Below are 15,605 nucleotides of genomic sequence, written 5' to 3'. Positions count from 1 at the left end.
TATATTGCTTCTTATTTTTTAAATTCAACCAAGTCTCAAAGGTCAATGACATTTACTTGTTTAGCCTAAGATTGTTCAAGTGTTCTGGGCATCCAAAGATTAAATGTGGGTATAGGGGAAAAAACTGCCAGTAGTAATAAACCCCACCACAATGGAACAAACCATTTCACAATAGTTGTATTGTTTAAGGCATGAGAGGAAATATTACACATCATAACTGATTCTGATAGTAAATACCTTATGCATTAGCACAATTTCAATTTACTTTTGATCTCTGTGCAAACTAAACAAAGATGAACAAATAAAGGCATTTAGTTTTAGTATACTGACATCTCTATTATTTGAATTCAGTATTTAACAAAAGTATGTTTGTAAATTAAACAAAGATGAACAAATAAAGGCATTTAGTTTTAGTATACTGACATCTCTATTATTTGGATTCAGTATTTTACAAAAGTACCGTTATTTTCACAATACTATATGTGCATATAACATTGCATTTGTTTATCTGCTTGCTTTCTAAATGTTCAATTGAAAAGGTGTTTTATGAAAATCCATAACAGGGAAAGTTGGCTTTTGAATGAAGATATTATAGAGCAGTCTCACCAGAACTAATTTTGTAAGGTCTGAGTTTCTATGGGGTCTTAGGTTTGGTGTTATCTTTTGGCACACTCGCTCAGATACGCTACCCTTTCTAATTACTCTGTATTGTTCATTGTGTCCTCAATACCCTCCTCTTTTACCACCACCCTTGCCGCCCTGGTAGCCTTTCCCTCCTCTCTGGCTCTGTCCTCTATGTTGCCCTCCCCCGCTGCTTCTTTGGCAACTATCCCTGCTGCCACTCTGGTAACCAGCCTCATTGCCTCTTTGATAACCACCTCCAAATTCCTGGTAACCACCTCCATCTCTACTTACTTTCCCTTGGTATCCACCCCCTCCTTGACTCCACTTACTATCCCAGTTTTGACCACCTCCACCTGTCCAGCCTACAAAAGAGCATATATATATATATTGATATAAAAAAGTTTTAAAATATTTATAACATATTTTGTTATAAAGTACTTTTGCATCACTTAAATAGTCAAACACTTAGAGCTCGTTTATACAACATGCCATTACACACCTTATTAGCACGGCAAAGTGAGTAGGGCCTTGTATAAACGAGTTTTAGACCAGGTTATAATTGAGATAGGTGCGACCTGGAGAGGTAGAAATTCTCATATACATTTTCTAGACCAGTTTTTTATGGGGAATCAGAATATGTGAGGTAAAAGGGGTGTATCCTGAAAACTTTCGCGTGAGGGCGCTTTTTTCAAAATGGTCGCCAAAATCTAATAAACTACATATATATGGGTAAAATAAGCACAGAAGAGGTAGGTTTGACCAACTTTTGAATTTGTAATTGTAAGAGTAAAGTATAACTAGCTAAAGTTATTAATGTGAAGGTTAAAGAACAACTTAACATCAGCTTCAATACCCTAAATAAATTTGTTTAATTTACAAAACATGAATGTAATATCTGCTCTTTTTAAACCCAAAATAACATATTTTAGGATGGTAATCTAACTCACTTTTGGAAATGTAAGTAAAAATTTCCCCTTATATTAGCCCTTTCATTTTTTATTTATTTATTCATTCTGAAGTAAAAAGAAGTAAAAACATTCAAGGATAAAAACACAGAAAAGTACAAAGAGCAACTTATTTTCACTGTGGTCTCTAAATGAGAAAATACTAAAATTACAGAATAATAATAGAACAAAAAGGAAACAATAAAATAAATATACATTTCCAAAACATCAGGTCAGATTCAAAATTGACATCATAAAAATTAAACTATATACTATGAAGTTCAGATAAATAGTGGTAATTAATGAGTTTTTTAAATGTATTATGTATTATTTATTACATTCATCAATAGTGGTATCGATGAATGAGAATCTACTATGTGTACCAGATTTTTGTTGATAAATTGACATTCTAGAAGTAGAAAATCTATTATTATTATTATGAAATAGGTTTGTAAACTCAATACCAATATTTAAATATACAGGTGATATGCCATTTATAATTTAAAAAATTTACGTTCAGCAACTCTAGATAAAACAGGTAGCCAATTTAATTTTACATATTTATTATAACCAACATGAGTCCCAAAACACATCACTATATCCGTATTTTGGGATGTTTGGAGTTTTTAGTTTTTGAGTAAGCGAAGAGAACCACGTACAGCACCCATAGTCATAGTACCATTGTATAAGTGAAGACCCAAGCAATTTGAGTGATTTATATGTTAGTTTTTTTCTATTTCTGAAAAGAAATTTAAGTCTACCGTGTACCTTACCTAAAACTTTCGTACCAGTGGATTTACCACTAAGGTGCTGATCAAGATCAAGACCCAGGTACTTAATACAAGTTCTGGCATTTATCTTGCAATTATTAAAGGTAATGTCCAGTTTTGATTGTCTTTATATTTCACATATTTCTGTGTTCCATATAATATGCATTCAGTTTAGTCTAAATGTAGCGTTAGTTTATTATCAATAAGCCATTTATTTATTTTATTTATTTTAGTTCTTCATTTAATTGAGTCTCAATATGTTTTACATTACTTGATACCATTAACGCTGCATCATCATACAATAATAATTTGCATTCTACGGAGGATGGCATGTCATTGACATAAACTAGAAATAGAAGAGGCCCAAGTATTGAGCCCTGTGGCACACCACACTTCGTTTCTAGCATAGGAGATGTAGTACTGTTATGTCAACGACTTGACATCTTTCCCAGATATGATTGCATCCATACAATAAAGATATCAGATAACCCTATAGCTCTTAATTTATGCAAAAGAATATCAAACGCTTTTTAAAATCCAAGACTAACATACCAGTATATTCACCGTATATTCATCAGACAGATGAATCAAGCGAGTGTCAGTAGAGAACGATGGCCTAAAGCCCGACTGGAAATCGTAAAGGAGATTTTTATCAGTTAATTGATCATATATAATTCGTTCAACAATTTTAGAAATTCCAGATAGTATAGATATAGGCCGATAATTCCCAGCATCTAACTTATCATTTTTCTTATAGATGGGTATAACCCGGGCACATTTCCAGTCTTTAGGAATACATCCAGTTCTAATAGATAAATTAATAATGGATGTGAGTGGCTGAATAATACTCTTAGCACAATGTTTAACAAACCTAGCAGGTAAGGAATCTAATCCATCTCCTTTGTTAACATTAAGTTTGTTAATGACATCAAGAACTTGATCTTCATCAGCTTCCCTTAATACAAGATCACCAGGTTTTACATCTTTTTTTTTTTTTTTTGTAGAATTCTTTTCCATGACTTTCATTAAAATTTCCAGGTTGGTTTGGCAACGTATTTTGTAATTTATTTGCAGTATTAACAAAAAAAGAATTTAAATAATCAGCCACGGATTCTTTGTTATATAAAATTGAGGGATTACATTAAAAAAAAAAGTTACTAATTACCAGCACCAAGAATTTGTAAAGTTTTAAAGGTTTTTTGGGGTTGTTTTTATTTTCACTAAGTTGGTCAGAAAAATAGTCCGATTTTGCTTTTTTAATTTTGTAACGTACAGTGTTTCTAAGTTTTTTAAATTGTGTAAGAAAACTGTTTATCTCTTTGAATTATAAGATCTCTAATTTCAGTAGTCAACCATGGCTCAGATCATGGCTTAGTCCTTACACTTTTTAGATTAATTAGTGTTAAAAATTTCGTCTTAAATTTGCACCAGGCAATATTAAAATCAGTAGCATTTAGTACATCGGTCCAATTGATTTCAATAAGTTTAGAATTAAGTTTTTCAGCTGAATATCCCTTTATAGATAGATAGATCTAATCGTAATTTCTTGTTTTTCAATTTGACTTTTAACTAATTTCTACTACATTGGGTCAAGAAGTGATCACTCACTCCCAAGGACAAGACACCGAATAGAGATATTTTACCTGGATCTGATGCAAATATAAGATCAATGACTGTTGTGACCCTAGTATAATCATTAATAAGTTGGGTGAGATTTAAAATATCGCAAATTGTTTAACCCAGTTATTATTGGATGATGTACTTGCCACATCAACAATGAAATCGCCCATAAAGATAATTTCCTGATCTTGTAAGCTTTTAGAGATATTAAAATCGTCTTCTAATTTAGAAAAAAAGACGCTGTTGATTAGGTAGTTAGGTATTAGTTTTAGGTAGAAGAATATCTATCCAGAGAGTTTCTAGTCATTGTAAAGATCCTGCCTTACATTGTAAGAGATATCATTACGAATATATAAACGAACCCCACCCCCTTTAGTTTGTGTAATTCTGTCACTGGTGATCCGCTACACTAGCGGATCACCTCTTGTTATTGTCAGGATCATCATCATCATCTTCTTTTTTTTCTTATTCTTCTTTCTTTCTCCCCTTTTCTGTTCGCACGATCTCAAAAAATGCCACGAGTTACGCACAATCGCTGTCAACGAACATTTGGCTTGGTCTGGAATAGTCATGCTAAGCTTTTCAACGCGATCAGTCATGCGTGACGTCATCTACGTGGAATTTTGCGTTTTTACATTATCGATCATATCAGCCTAACCAATTGCCATTTCGAAATCGTATTAAGTGAGCATTAACTTCGGGTTAATGTTGAATGTACTGTACCCTAATTTTACATGTGCGCTTCATAATGCACGCGCACGGGTGCGTCAAAATTTCAAAATACTCGAAATCACTTTTTAACTAAATTAGAGCATGTTTCAAGCCATTTTGAGCATTTGAAAATTTTTCATAATTTTCCACTACGCACGCGCACTTTTAATTGCGCAGTACGTAAGAAAGCTACAAATTAGGTTTTTTTTTTTACATATTTTGGGTTCCTGACATTGTTTTCACAAATTTTCATTCTTTTCAGTCATCTTTTGGCCAATAGCAATACCGTACGTGCGCATCAAACATAGGTATCTTTGCGCGTATTTGTGCCGCTATACAGTGAAATTATGCTAAAATCAGACCTATTTTTAATAAGTTATAGCTCCTTAGGTTGAAAGGTGACCCCCCATTTTCATTACATATTCTGAAAGCACATAAGTTGTAAATATGATTTTATAGATCATAATGGCTGATCGGACATTGTGACGTCATCATATTGGCATCTGAATTCAAAGAAAGTGAATTATAGCTATGACATCATTTTTGAAAATACGAATTTGAGCGTATCTCGCTTATCCTTGATCAATCATCTTCTAACTTTGAGTATGTTATAGCTGAGACAATTCTCTTTCATATAATTGACTTCTTTTTACATTTTGATGATGTCATCATGGTCAAAAAAATTGTTTTTTCTGACCCCCCCACCTCTTTCTTTCCTCAAAACGTTGATGAGCCCATATAATCATAACCATTCGTCATTTCTGAATCATATTAGGTGAGCATAAGCTTCAGGTCAAGGTTGAATGTTATGCACCTTAATTTTCCGTTCACGCTTTTTAGCATGCACATACGCGTGCGTCAACATTTATATATGCATAAAACCATGAATATTTTTAATCAGTTATAGCTCCTTGGATGAAAGGTGACCCCCAATTTTTATTACATAATCTGAAAGCACATGAGTTGTAGATACGATTTTTTACTTCATAATGGCTGATCGAACATTGTGACGTCATCATATTGCCATTTGAATTAAAAAACTGAATTTTTATTTATGATGCCATTATGTTTATACTCGTTTGAACGTATCTCGCTTATTCTTGATTGATTGTCTCCCACCTGTGAGTATGTTATAGCTAAATCAATTCTCTTTCAGACGTGTCCCTTTATTTTTCATTTTGATCACGTTAGCATGGTCAAAAAGAATGAATTTTTAGAGCATTCTTATCTCTCATTCTTAAAAGATGTAAAAATAGAACAGAGAGGGCGGCAGACTATTTCGACGCTATGGGACTTTAACAGTATAGGTTATATGAAAGGAAAATTCGTGTGGCATTAATAACTAACAAAAACACGACAATATTTAATTTCGTGTGCCATTACTGTACAAGCACACAACGTGATGCGTATTTTAAAATTTCAAAATTCTCAATATCACTATTCAGATAATTTAAACGTTTCGGGTCATTTTCTGCATTCCAAACCATATCTCTGTGTTACAAAAGTACAGCATACTGTGCATTTGAAAGGAAGGAGCTTCATTTGTGTACAAATTAAAAGGAAAAATATTGGAAGACAACAAAGCTGTAGAAAAACACACTTAAAAGCATGGCTATCAGTTAAAATTAGAAATAGAATGTCGGCCCCTTGAGTCAGACCCCCTGTCAACATAGGCGTAGATCCCGGGGGATGGGGGGGGATACATCCCCCCAATATTTGACAAGGGGGGGGGGATGGTCCATTGTATCATCCCCCCAATATTTTGACTATGTATGAGATTAAATGGAGTTTTACACACTTCAAAAGACTGTCACAGAAATAATTTGCACTGTCTTAAGCTCTTACAAAGATGAAAATTAGCATAATGTATTAAAGTTGATAACAAAATTATTTTATCTGGTACCAATCTAAGCTCTTCTTTCCTTAGATGTTAGATGTGCTTCCAAAGAGAGCCACATTTCACACTCAAGGGTGTGTACAACATCAGTATGTTATGTCAATTCCAAGTTAAGTTTATATCGGTTGATGAGGAATTTATTGATTAGGCCTGTAATTAGCAAATTGCATCAATTTATTTTGCAAAAACAAGAATTCCAGCTTCAGAGGAGGGGGGGGGGCCACATCCCCTGTCCGCACAAGGGCACACATTGGCGCCAACACCAGGCGCGTAACAGGGTCTTGGGTATTTATTTTCCCGGTTAGTAATTTACCCACCCCACTCCCCATATAAAAATCAATACGACATAGGGCTTATCTTACTTATAATATAGGCCACACACATGTGTTTGAAACTAAATATAAGCATTTTCATCATGGTTTTATTTATTACAAACATATTCTTTCACCATCAATACATATTGAGGCCCTTCTTTTTGGTTAAAACGATCTATCTTAAATTTGTCTTTCTTGAGTTTGGGACTATTATTAGGCTTATGTGTTTAAATAACTTAAAAGGATAAACCTAAAAAAGGCCTAAAAATGCGAGCGAAGCGCGCAAAATATTTTTGTGTTTTTAATTCTAATTTCGTCGGAATTGATGAAAACTCCCTAAAATGTGCAATTTATAGAGGAAATTGGCCTACCGTAACAAGAAATGCGAGCAAAGAATTTTAGGCACTTTCAGAGGATGCATTTGTCAAGTGGTGGGGAAAAACTTTCCAAGGATGGATATTTTTCCTTGTCCCCCGGTGTTTGTAATTCTAATTTCGTCCTCACAAGTATACCCCATAAATTCTGCAACTCCCCCCATATTTCCTACAATTGTGCTACCATGTCCTTGAGAATATACCCGTAAATGCGGCACCTCCCCATATAGAAATATTCAAGAGTGAGCCCCCCCTGGGTATTACACCCACCAAATTTTAAGATCACATTGCTTATGGAGTATTATAAAAGTTAATTTAGAACAGAACTATTTGCAATAACTACTAAAAAAAAAACATTAGCTTTCTTTTTCTGTCGATCTGTTCACTAAGTAATAATGATGTAATATGATAATGATAATTAACTCTTTTTTAGCTTGAAGTCAATAGACTGGTGAAAATAAGTGGTGCAGATTTGATACCAGTGTTTGATGCCAAAACAGTGCATGTTAAAATCAACAGTGGTAAGTCAGAAAATATTATTTTTTTAATAATTCTGATGGAATGCTTGACTGATAGTGTTTATGATAGTGAATGGTTTTAAGTTTTCCACCCGTGTCCGTGCATTTGTGTACAAATTATCTCAAGTCCTGGCTTAGTGAAGCTACAGTAGAAATAATTAAAGGGAAGCTCTGGGTTTGAAATTTCTCCCTATATAGATCCTTCATTATGATTAGTTAATTACTGAAAGGAATTTCACAAGTGTTTGGAGCACAGTAGTGCAGAACGAGCGCTGCAAACTGGGTCCCTAAATACAAGTGGTGGCATTACTCAAATTTGTATAAGGAAAATTTCTAAAATGGACTAATTTTTGAAGGCTCGCTAACACCTAAAGATAACACATCCATTTTATCAATTCGTATGTAACTTAACTGATCTTTTCATAAGGGTTTTATTTTAATGAAAATGCCTCATTTTTATATTAAATTAGAGTAGAACCCACTTTTTGTTTCAGTAATTATGCAGCAATTAAAAGTCAGTCATATGGTTCATTCGTACTGAGCAATCACAAGAACTTGTCAACGGGGAAAATACATTGCGAGGGAAATTACTTGGCTGTCGTGGTTTCTAAATAGGACGTTGTTTCTGAATAAGTGTTATGTATACTGGAAATGTAAAAATGGTAAGAGAAAAGACTGTAAATGCATAGGCCTATACTGTATATACGTTTGAGCAAAATGGAATTCCTGCTTAGTTAAAACTGAAGCTTAAGGTTTGAATGCACAGCTGTTATCAGCACCACTAACACACACATATGGCCTAGGCCCTATCTGGCTTTGCCCATGTTGGATATGCACTATGGCCTACTTTTATTTTAGTATACAACTTTAATTTTTATATATTGTGCCTATCTGAACGGTTAGCATTTACTAACAGAAATGTTGGGACATTATAATCAAACTGTTCTTTTCAGAACAAAAATAATACCATCAACTGAGATTTGTAGCACAAGCCAGATGGTGTGCATTTATTAATGCAGTTTGCCACGAAAACCTTCTCAAGCCTTGTCTTAAAACTTAATTCCAATTAATGAGGAGGGACTAATGATCTTATTCGAATCTTTAAGCTCTTGGTAAAGCCATAGCGTTTTCTACAATCACAATGATATTTAAAATTTGATATTGGATTTAATGCTGAGTAGTGGCTGTTAATAAGCTAAACTATTTAAATATTATACTTTCATCATTTTTCTACATAAATATTCTGTCCAAACACAATAGTTTAAACACATCACAGGATGTAATATCTCACATAGGTCTGTTCCAAAATTATCTTCACATCAGAGGTGGAACATAATTACAGTGAATGAAGAATGAAGAAACTTAAAAATCAAAACTCAAACTAAAATACATATACTGTACAAATAAAAGTCAATTTAAAATTATAAATACTAAAAAGTGATGTCATGACAATATACTGTAGAACGGTTTAGAATAATTAATGCTATTAGTAATTTATAACTCCTATAGGTATAAATATTAGGTGTTGCAAAATTTATATTGTTTAGGTTATTCCAGATTTCAGCTCTTTAATAAGAAAAGCTATTATTTTGTATCATCAGTCTTTGGTTATTTGTAAATGTAAGATGTCATTTAAACTTGTTTCATATAGGCCTATATCATGTTCATTAATAATTATTGTTATTCTGTATTTTATCATGTCTGATATTAAGATTTACGGTACTGGTGCAAAAATAGTGACACAGATCACAAAATCATTATAAGACCAAGAAAAAAAATTGTTGTGTTGGCCATGTTTTTGGAAAATAAAAAAAAAGGGTAGGTCGGTAGGAAAAGTTTTTATTTTTTAATTAAAAAAAAATTTCTTTTAAACCAATAACATGTTTATACCTAAAAAATAGAAAATACAACAAAGACCATTTTAAAAACAATTGCATAACAATGTCAGTACATCATCTACCATCTCAAGATAGGACCATTCTAGCCTTTTTAGCTTACTAAAAAAATATTTTTTGTTATAGTAAAAAAAAAAACAAACTAAAATGCTGACCCTCGGCCAACACAATAATTATTTTTTTATTTGGCCTAATTTGACCTTGCAATAGGTCGAACAACAATTGCAAAATGTTTTTACTGTTTTAATAACTCATCCAAATTGCTCGCAATTTTATCCCCAAGATGCAAGATTACACAGGTTTTTTAGTATACGCCTAAACACAGCCTATTTTTACTATTAACACGTTGACTGCCAGACTTTTTTTTAAGGTTCTTTCCTGTGTACTGTGTGCACTGTGATAGATTGTTTTAATAACTATGCCAAGTGCAAGTTATCACGTCTGCTTCTTGCATGGGCTGGTATAAGTTCAAAGGGCGCCCCCACTTGTACCGCTCGAGCGTACTGCTGGCAACATAACACAACAAACATACATACATCATTTGTATGTTATTGTCTAGGTGTATCTTCCCTGATCTACCAGCCGTTGAGTCTGTGTTCTACAATTTTAACAAAGAAGTTATAAACGTTAGAATGTTACCTCAATTTTTACAAGTATACCCGTCCTGGCGCCCTCAGCAACACCCAGTGGGGGAGTATACTCTTCTATGGCAGCCGTGTTAAATTCATGACGTGGAAACTAGTTAATAAGGGCAATTTAAAAAAAAAATTGGATATGCTTTTTTCACATACTGATATTTATGCCACATATTTATATTTCCATGGTCGAAGCACACAAAATTGTACATGGTATAAGAGTTTTGCCCTAGGTGTGAGGTGCAGTACAACCCTGCTTAATTTCTGTCAATTGATCAACAAGCATAACTAAATAATTTGTTTATTTTTGTTGTTATAGGCAAGAATACGGTGCAGTGCTTCTTGATGAGCATCCAGAAATATTTCCTAGTGTAAAGAATAAGATTTGAGCTATTAAAACCAGTGTGCAATGAATATCAAAAAGTAAATTAAGTGATATCTGTGTATTAAACTATGCAGTGATGTACAGTATATCTATTTCGAAACAGGGTGCTGAACAGCTTTTGCATGAATATTCATCATGACTGTTTATTAACATGTGATGACTAGAATTTTGAGCGATATAAATATCCAACCATTAACCATTATGTTTACATCAGTGGCGGACCGTCAAGGCAAGCGAGGTATGCAGTGCATATCCTGGCTAAAACGAAAGAAAAATATAGTATTAGGCCTGTACAGTTTCTCCATTTTATTTTATAGCATTTTTTAGTCAGAATCTTCTATATAAACCTTAATTTTGCTACAGTTCATTGGAATGCCAAAGTTTTTCAATGTTTCGCCTATTTTGGTATCTAGGATAATTCTCATTCGGGCTTATTGTATCATACTTTCAGCTGCTTAGAATTTCCGCATGGCTTGTTTTTAAATATCACATATTCAGTCAATGAAAGTCAGAGCATACCAAATATATTCAATCAATCTATCCTGTAAGCAACCATAGTTAAGGAGTACAATATATTGTACAATATAAAGTTACATCAGAATTGACATGGCAAAATTTGCTACTAAGCATAGTAATTAGAACATGGTATACTGACTTTTGTTTCATGATTGATGTTTTACTGAAAGATAAATAAAACTGAATCAAATGACTTAGTACAGATGTTTTCTGTTTAGTGTCTAATGACAGTTGTTTTTTTTTTTTAAGCTGTTTACATTGCCTTACATTGTAGGCTCAAAGAATTTAACCAAAAAGAAAATATTCGGTAAATTATCTTAAGATAATATAAAATAATTATGGACTAGTTAATCTTATTATGTAGTAGGTGAAGTACATTATGTGCCATTTTACCTCCTCCACGGCATGCTTCATTACTTAATTTTACTATTCATGTTTAGGGATTGGAATGTCTGTTGAACCCAGTTATATCATGCATGCTTGGCCAGACCTGTGTGTTATTAGTACTGACAATACAGGATACAAATCTTCATATTGCAGGTTTCCTCATAAACATTATACACACACACACCCTTGCCCCTGCGACTAAGTCAGCTATAGGGATCTCTTTGGTCTTTTTGGCTGTAAACATAACAAAAGCATGCTCCGATCAAGTTTTTAGGTCTTTATACAGGCATTACTCCCATATATAATCCTATATTTAGGCCTATTTTTAAGACAAAGTAGCTTTACAGTTATTAGTATCTGTATTTAAATAATAATGATAATTAATAGTTTTGCCCCAAAAACTAGATTGGGAAATACCAAAATGTCATCCAACAGGGCACTATGTTACTTAAGTAAAATAAAAATCAATTGTAATAAAACCGTTTTATAAACAACATTTTTCTGGCCCAAAATTATTTTCTGGCGCATAATTATAATATTATGTTAACTGTTATAAAGCTTTTAGCCTGATCAGTCAACTTGTGTGTCAAGGGCCTCGACTGGACTCTTGAACCAAGGTCACTGCCTAGAGGTGCCATATTTTCAAAATGTACACACCTTAGCCCCTAACAAGGTTTGGCTGAGGTGGGTATTAACTAACCCCATAGCTGTTTAAATTTCGTCTGCCAATGACGTCCAGAAGGATGAAGAGGGGTACTCAACAGGTTTTTCAGCTGCTTCCAGGCAGCCAGAAGTTCCATATTAATTATCAAATTTCAGTGTCTCAGTCAAAACCCCACCAATTTTATGAGATGGAGCTTGGGTAGAATTTGGGTGGATATGCTCTCAGATCACACTAACTTTAAAATCCTGTATCCGTGACAGGGTAGCAGGTCAATTTAACAACTACATATTTTAGTGCACAACCACACCACCCCTCCCCCACCTTTCCTGGCTCTTACTACAATGGCCAGGGAAAACCATAGCCCAGGACTACTTGCAAAATGCTTCCTGACAGCTACGAGTAGGCCTATGTAATGTACAATACAGTGTATAAGATGTTCTGCAATATTAGGACACGTAGGCCTAATAATAATAATAATAACTAATAAAGCGCAAAACAATATCCATTAAAAATGTTCACCGGCGTTGTACAGAATTTTAAAATATACATAGGCCTACATGCACTTTAAACACATACATAAGAAATATACATTAAAAACAAATATAAATGATTGAAACCAATAATCATCACAAAATCACGATACTATTTAACGCATCAAAAATCTACATTGAAATAAAAGTCTAAGAAAAGACAAGTCCACCAAACTGTCACAAAATTTACATCAAAAAGTTAAAAAATAAATGTAATGCCAATAAAAAACTACAGTACATCATGTGTCTTGGAAATTTAAAATAAAGAGCTATTAAAATGCAATGCCGATTAGAATATACAGTACATAAAGTTTCATGAAGTTGACTAAAAGTTGAATATACCTGACCTACATAAAAGTTAAACACTAAATCTATTTTTAAATAAATGTGTTTTCAAATGGGACTTCATCAATGGTAGTACAATATCTAATATAAAGGGGTAAAGTTTTGAAAAGCCAAGGACCAATATTCTCAAAAGCACGGTCTTTAAATACTACTTTAGAATATTTACCATCTGATTGCAGTTCTTTTAACAGATTTTACTTTGCCAAAATCTGAAATCCTGATCGAAGATTTTGTTTTGGAGCGTGCCATTCAATTAGTTCAGATAAATATTGTGGTGCTACACCATGTAGAAATTTATAAACCATTATTAGCAAATTAAATTCAATCCTTTGTGGAATAGGTAACCAATGAAGTCCAATGTATACGTCAGTGAAATGATCGTATCTACGTGTTCTTGTTACAAGCCTAGTAGCCGCATTCTGGACACGAATAAGTGGTTTAAGTTTATATGCTGGAAGTCCAGCAAGCAACGAATTACAGTTATCTAATCTAGATGAAATAAATGCATGAACTAGTTTTTCATTATCAGACTGAGAAAGCAATTTCCGTATACGACTAATACTTTTAAGATATGAGTAGGACGACCTGCAAATATTGGAAATGTGATTGGTCATAGAAGGTTTTAAATCAATCAAAACCCCAAGGTTTCAAGCACAAGACTATATCGCAATTAAATCGTCACCAATCTTAATACATTTTCTTATATCAGCCCCACAAGGGCAACAGGATAATGTGTGTCTGAAATCGACTGTAGGACATATCGTATATTATATCCAGTGGCGGAATAAAGAGTTGAGGGGGGGGGGGCTGCCAGCCTGGAGCTGCCGGCCCGGGGCCCCACTAAATTTGTTAAAATTATTTTTTGACTGGAAATAAAAAGAAAATCATATTCACAATTTTATGGTATAGACTCTCCAACTGCGAAAGTCCCTCCCTGGCTTCAACTTTCAGGATCCATTTTATATCATTTATTCGTTGTTAAAAACATTTAGAATAATGATACACATTTAAAATCCCACTATGGAATTCCCAAAAAGGGCCCCCAGTTTCATAAATACACAGGGCCCCCGAACCCATCGTTATGCCACTGCCTAGGGCAGAGGGTAACTTACTGAATTGAAACTAAATTTTGCACGGATTATGTTATAGAACCATAGGCGTAGATCTCGGGGGGGATGGGAGGATATATCCCCCAATATTTGACAAGGGGGGAATGGTCCATTGTATCATCCCCCCTATTTGACTATGTATGGGATAAAATGGAGTTTTACACACTCAAAGACTGTCACAGAAATAATTTGCACTGTCTTATGCACTTAAAAAGATGAAAATTAGCATAATGTATTAATGTTGATAACAAAATTATTTTATCTGGTACCAATCTAAGCTCTTCTTTCCTTAGATGTTAGATGTGCTTGCAAAGAGAGCCACATTTCACACTCAAGGGTGTGTACGACATAAGTAATGTTATGTCAATTCCAAGAATGTTTAAGGTTATATCGGTTGATGAGGAATTTATTGATTAGGCCTACATAGCAAATTGCATCAATTTATTTTGCAAAAACAAGAATTCCAGCTTCAGAGGGGGGCACACCCCTGTCCGCACAAGGGCACACATTGGCTCCAACACCAGGTGCGTAACAGGGGTCTTGGGTCAGAGTGGGTACGGTATTTATTTTCCCGGTTAGTAAATTACCATACCCACCCCACTCTTCATACTGTATATAAAACAATACGACATAGGGCTTATCTTATTTAAAATATACAGTAGGCCACACACGTGTGTTTGAAACTAAAGCATTTTCATCATGGTTTTATTTATTACAAACATATTCTTTCACCATCAATATATATTGAGGCCCTTCTTTTAGGTTAAAACGATCTATCTTAAATTGTCTTTTTTGAGTTTAGGACTAAGCCCTAAAAAATGCGAGCGAAGCGTGCAAAATATTTGTGTTTTTAATTCTAATTTCGTCGGAATTGATGAAAACTCCCTAAAATGTGCAATTTATAGAGGAAATTGGCCTCTACCGTAACAAGAAATACGAGCAAAGAATTTGAGAATTTTAGGCACTTTCAAAGGATGCATTTGTAAAAGGGTGGGGAAAGATTTTCCAAAGATGGATATTTTGCCCTTGTCACCCGGTGTTTTTAATTCTAATTTCGTTGGAATTGATCAAAACTCCCCTGTTCTCCCTGAAATGCGAAATTTGAGGTTTTTAGGCACTTTCAGGGGATGAAATGGGCATTTATAAAGGGGTGGGGAAGATTTCTCAAAGATAGATATTTTCCCCTTGTCCCCCAGTGGTTAAAGGGGAAGTGCGGGGATGAAATGATTAATGTTTAATTTAAAATTGAGGGATGGGCGACTACAATGACGGTGACGGCACTCGATTTTGGAGCGCGGTATTCGAAAACGAGGCTCGTGAACTGGGTCCCAAAAAAAAAACTGGTGCTACAGGATTTTGAGCTAGTG

At 34.1% G+C, this 15,605-nt stretch overlaps 1 protein-coding gene across 1 annotated transcript in view; it reads right to left on the bottom strand.

Moving 5' to 3' along the window:
• Nucleotides 1–320: 320 nt before the first annotated feature.
• Nucleotides 321–15,605, bottom strand: part of LOC117105606 (protein FAM98A-like) — a 67,479-nt gene continuing 52,194 nt past the window's right edge. Inside the window, exon 10 of the mRNA XM_033246784.1 lies at nt 321–986. Within this exon, the coding sequence (XP_033102675.1) occupies nt 724–986 (263 nt within the window). The 3' untranslated portion in view covers nt 321–723. The remainder of the gene's footprint in view (nt 987–15,605) is intronic.

The sequence above is a fragment of the Anneissia japonica genome, unplaced genomic scaffold (assembly GCF_011630105.1).
Source record: "Anneissia japonica isolate Jap-2015-1 unplaced genomic scaffold, ASM1163010v1 scaffold2320_len370340_cov150, whole genome shotgun sequence".
NCBI classification, from domain to species: Eukaryota; Metazoa; Echinodermata; class Crinoidea; order Comatulida; family Comatulidae; genus Anneissia; species Anneissia japonica.
Note: the sequence above shows the minus strand (reverse complement) of the source record. Positions and strands in the feature narration are given on the sequence as shown.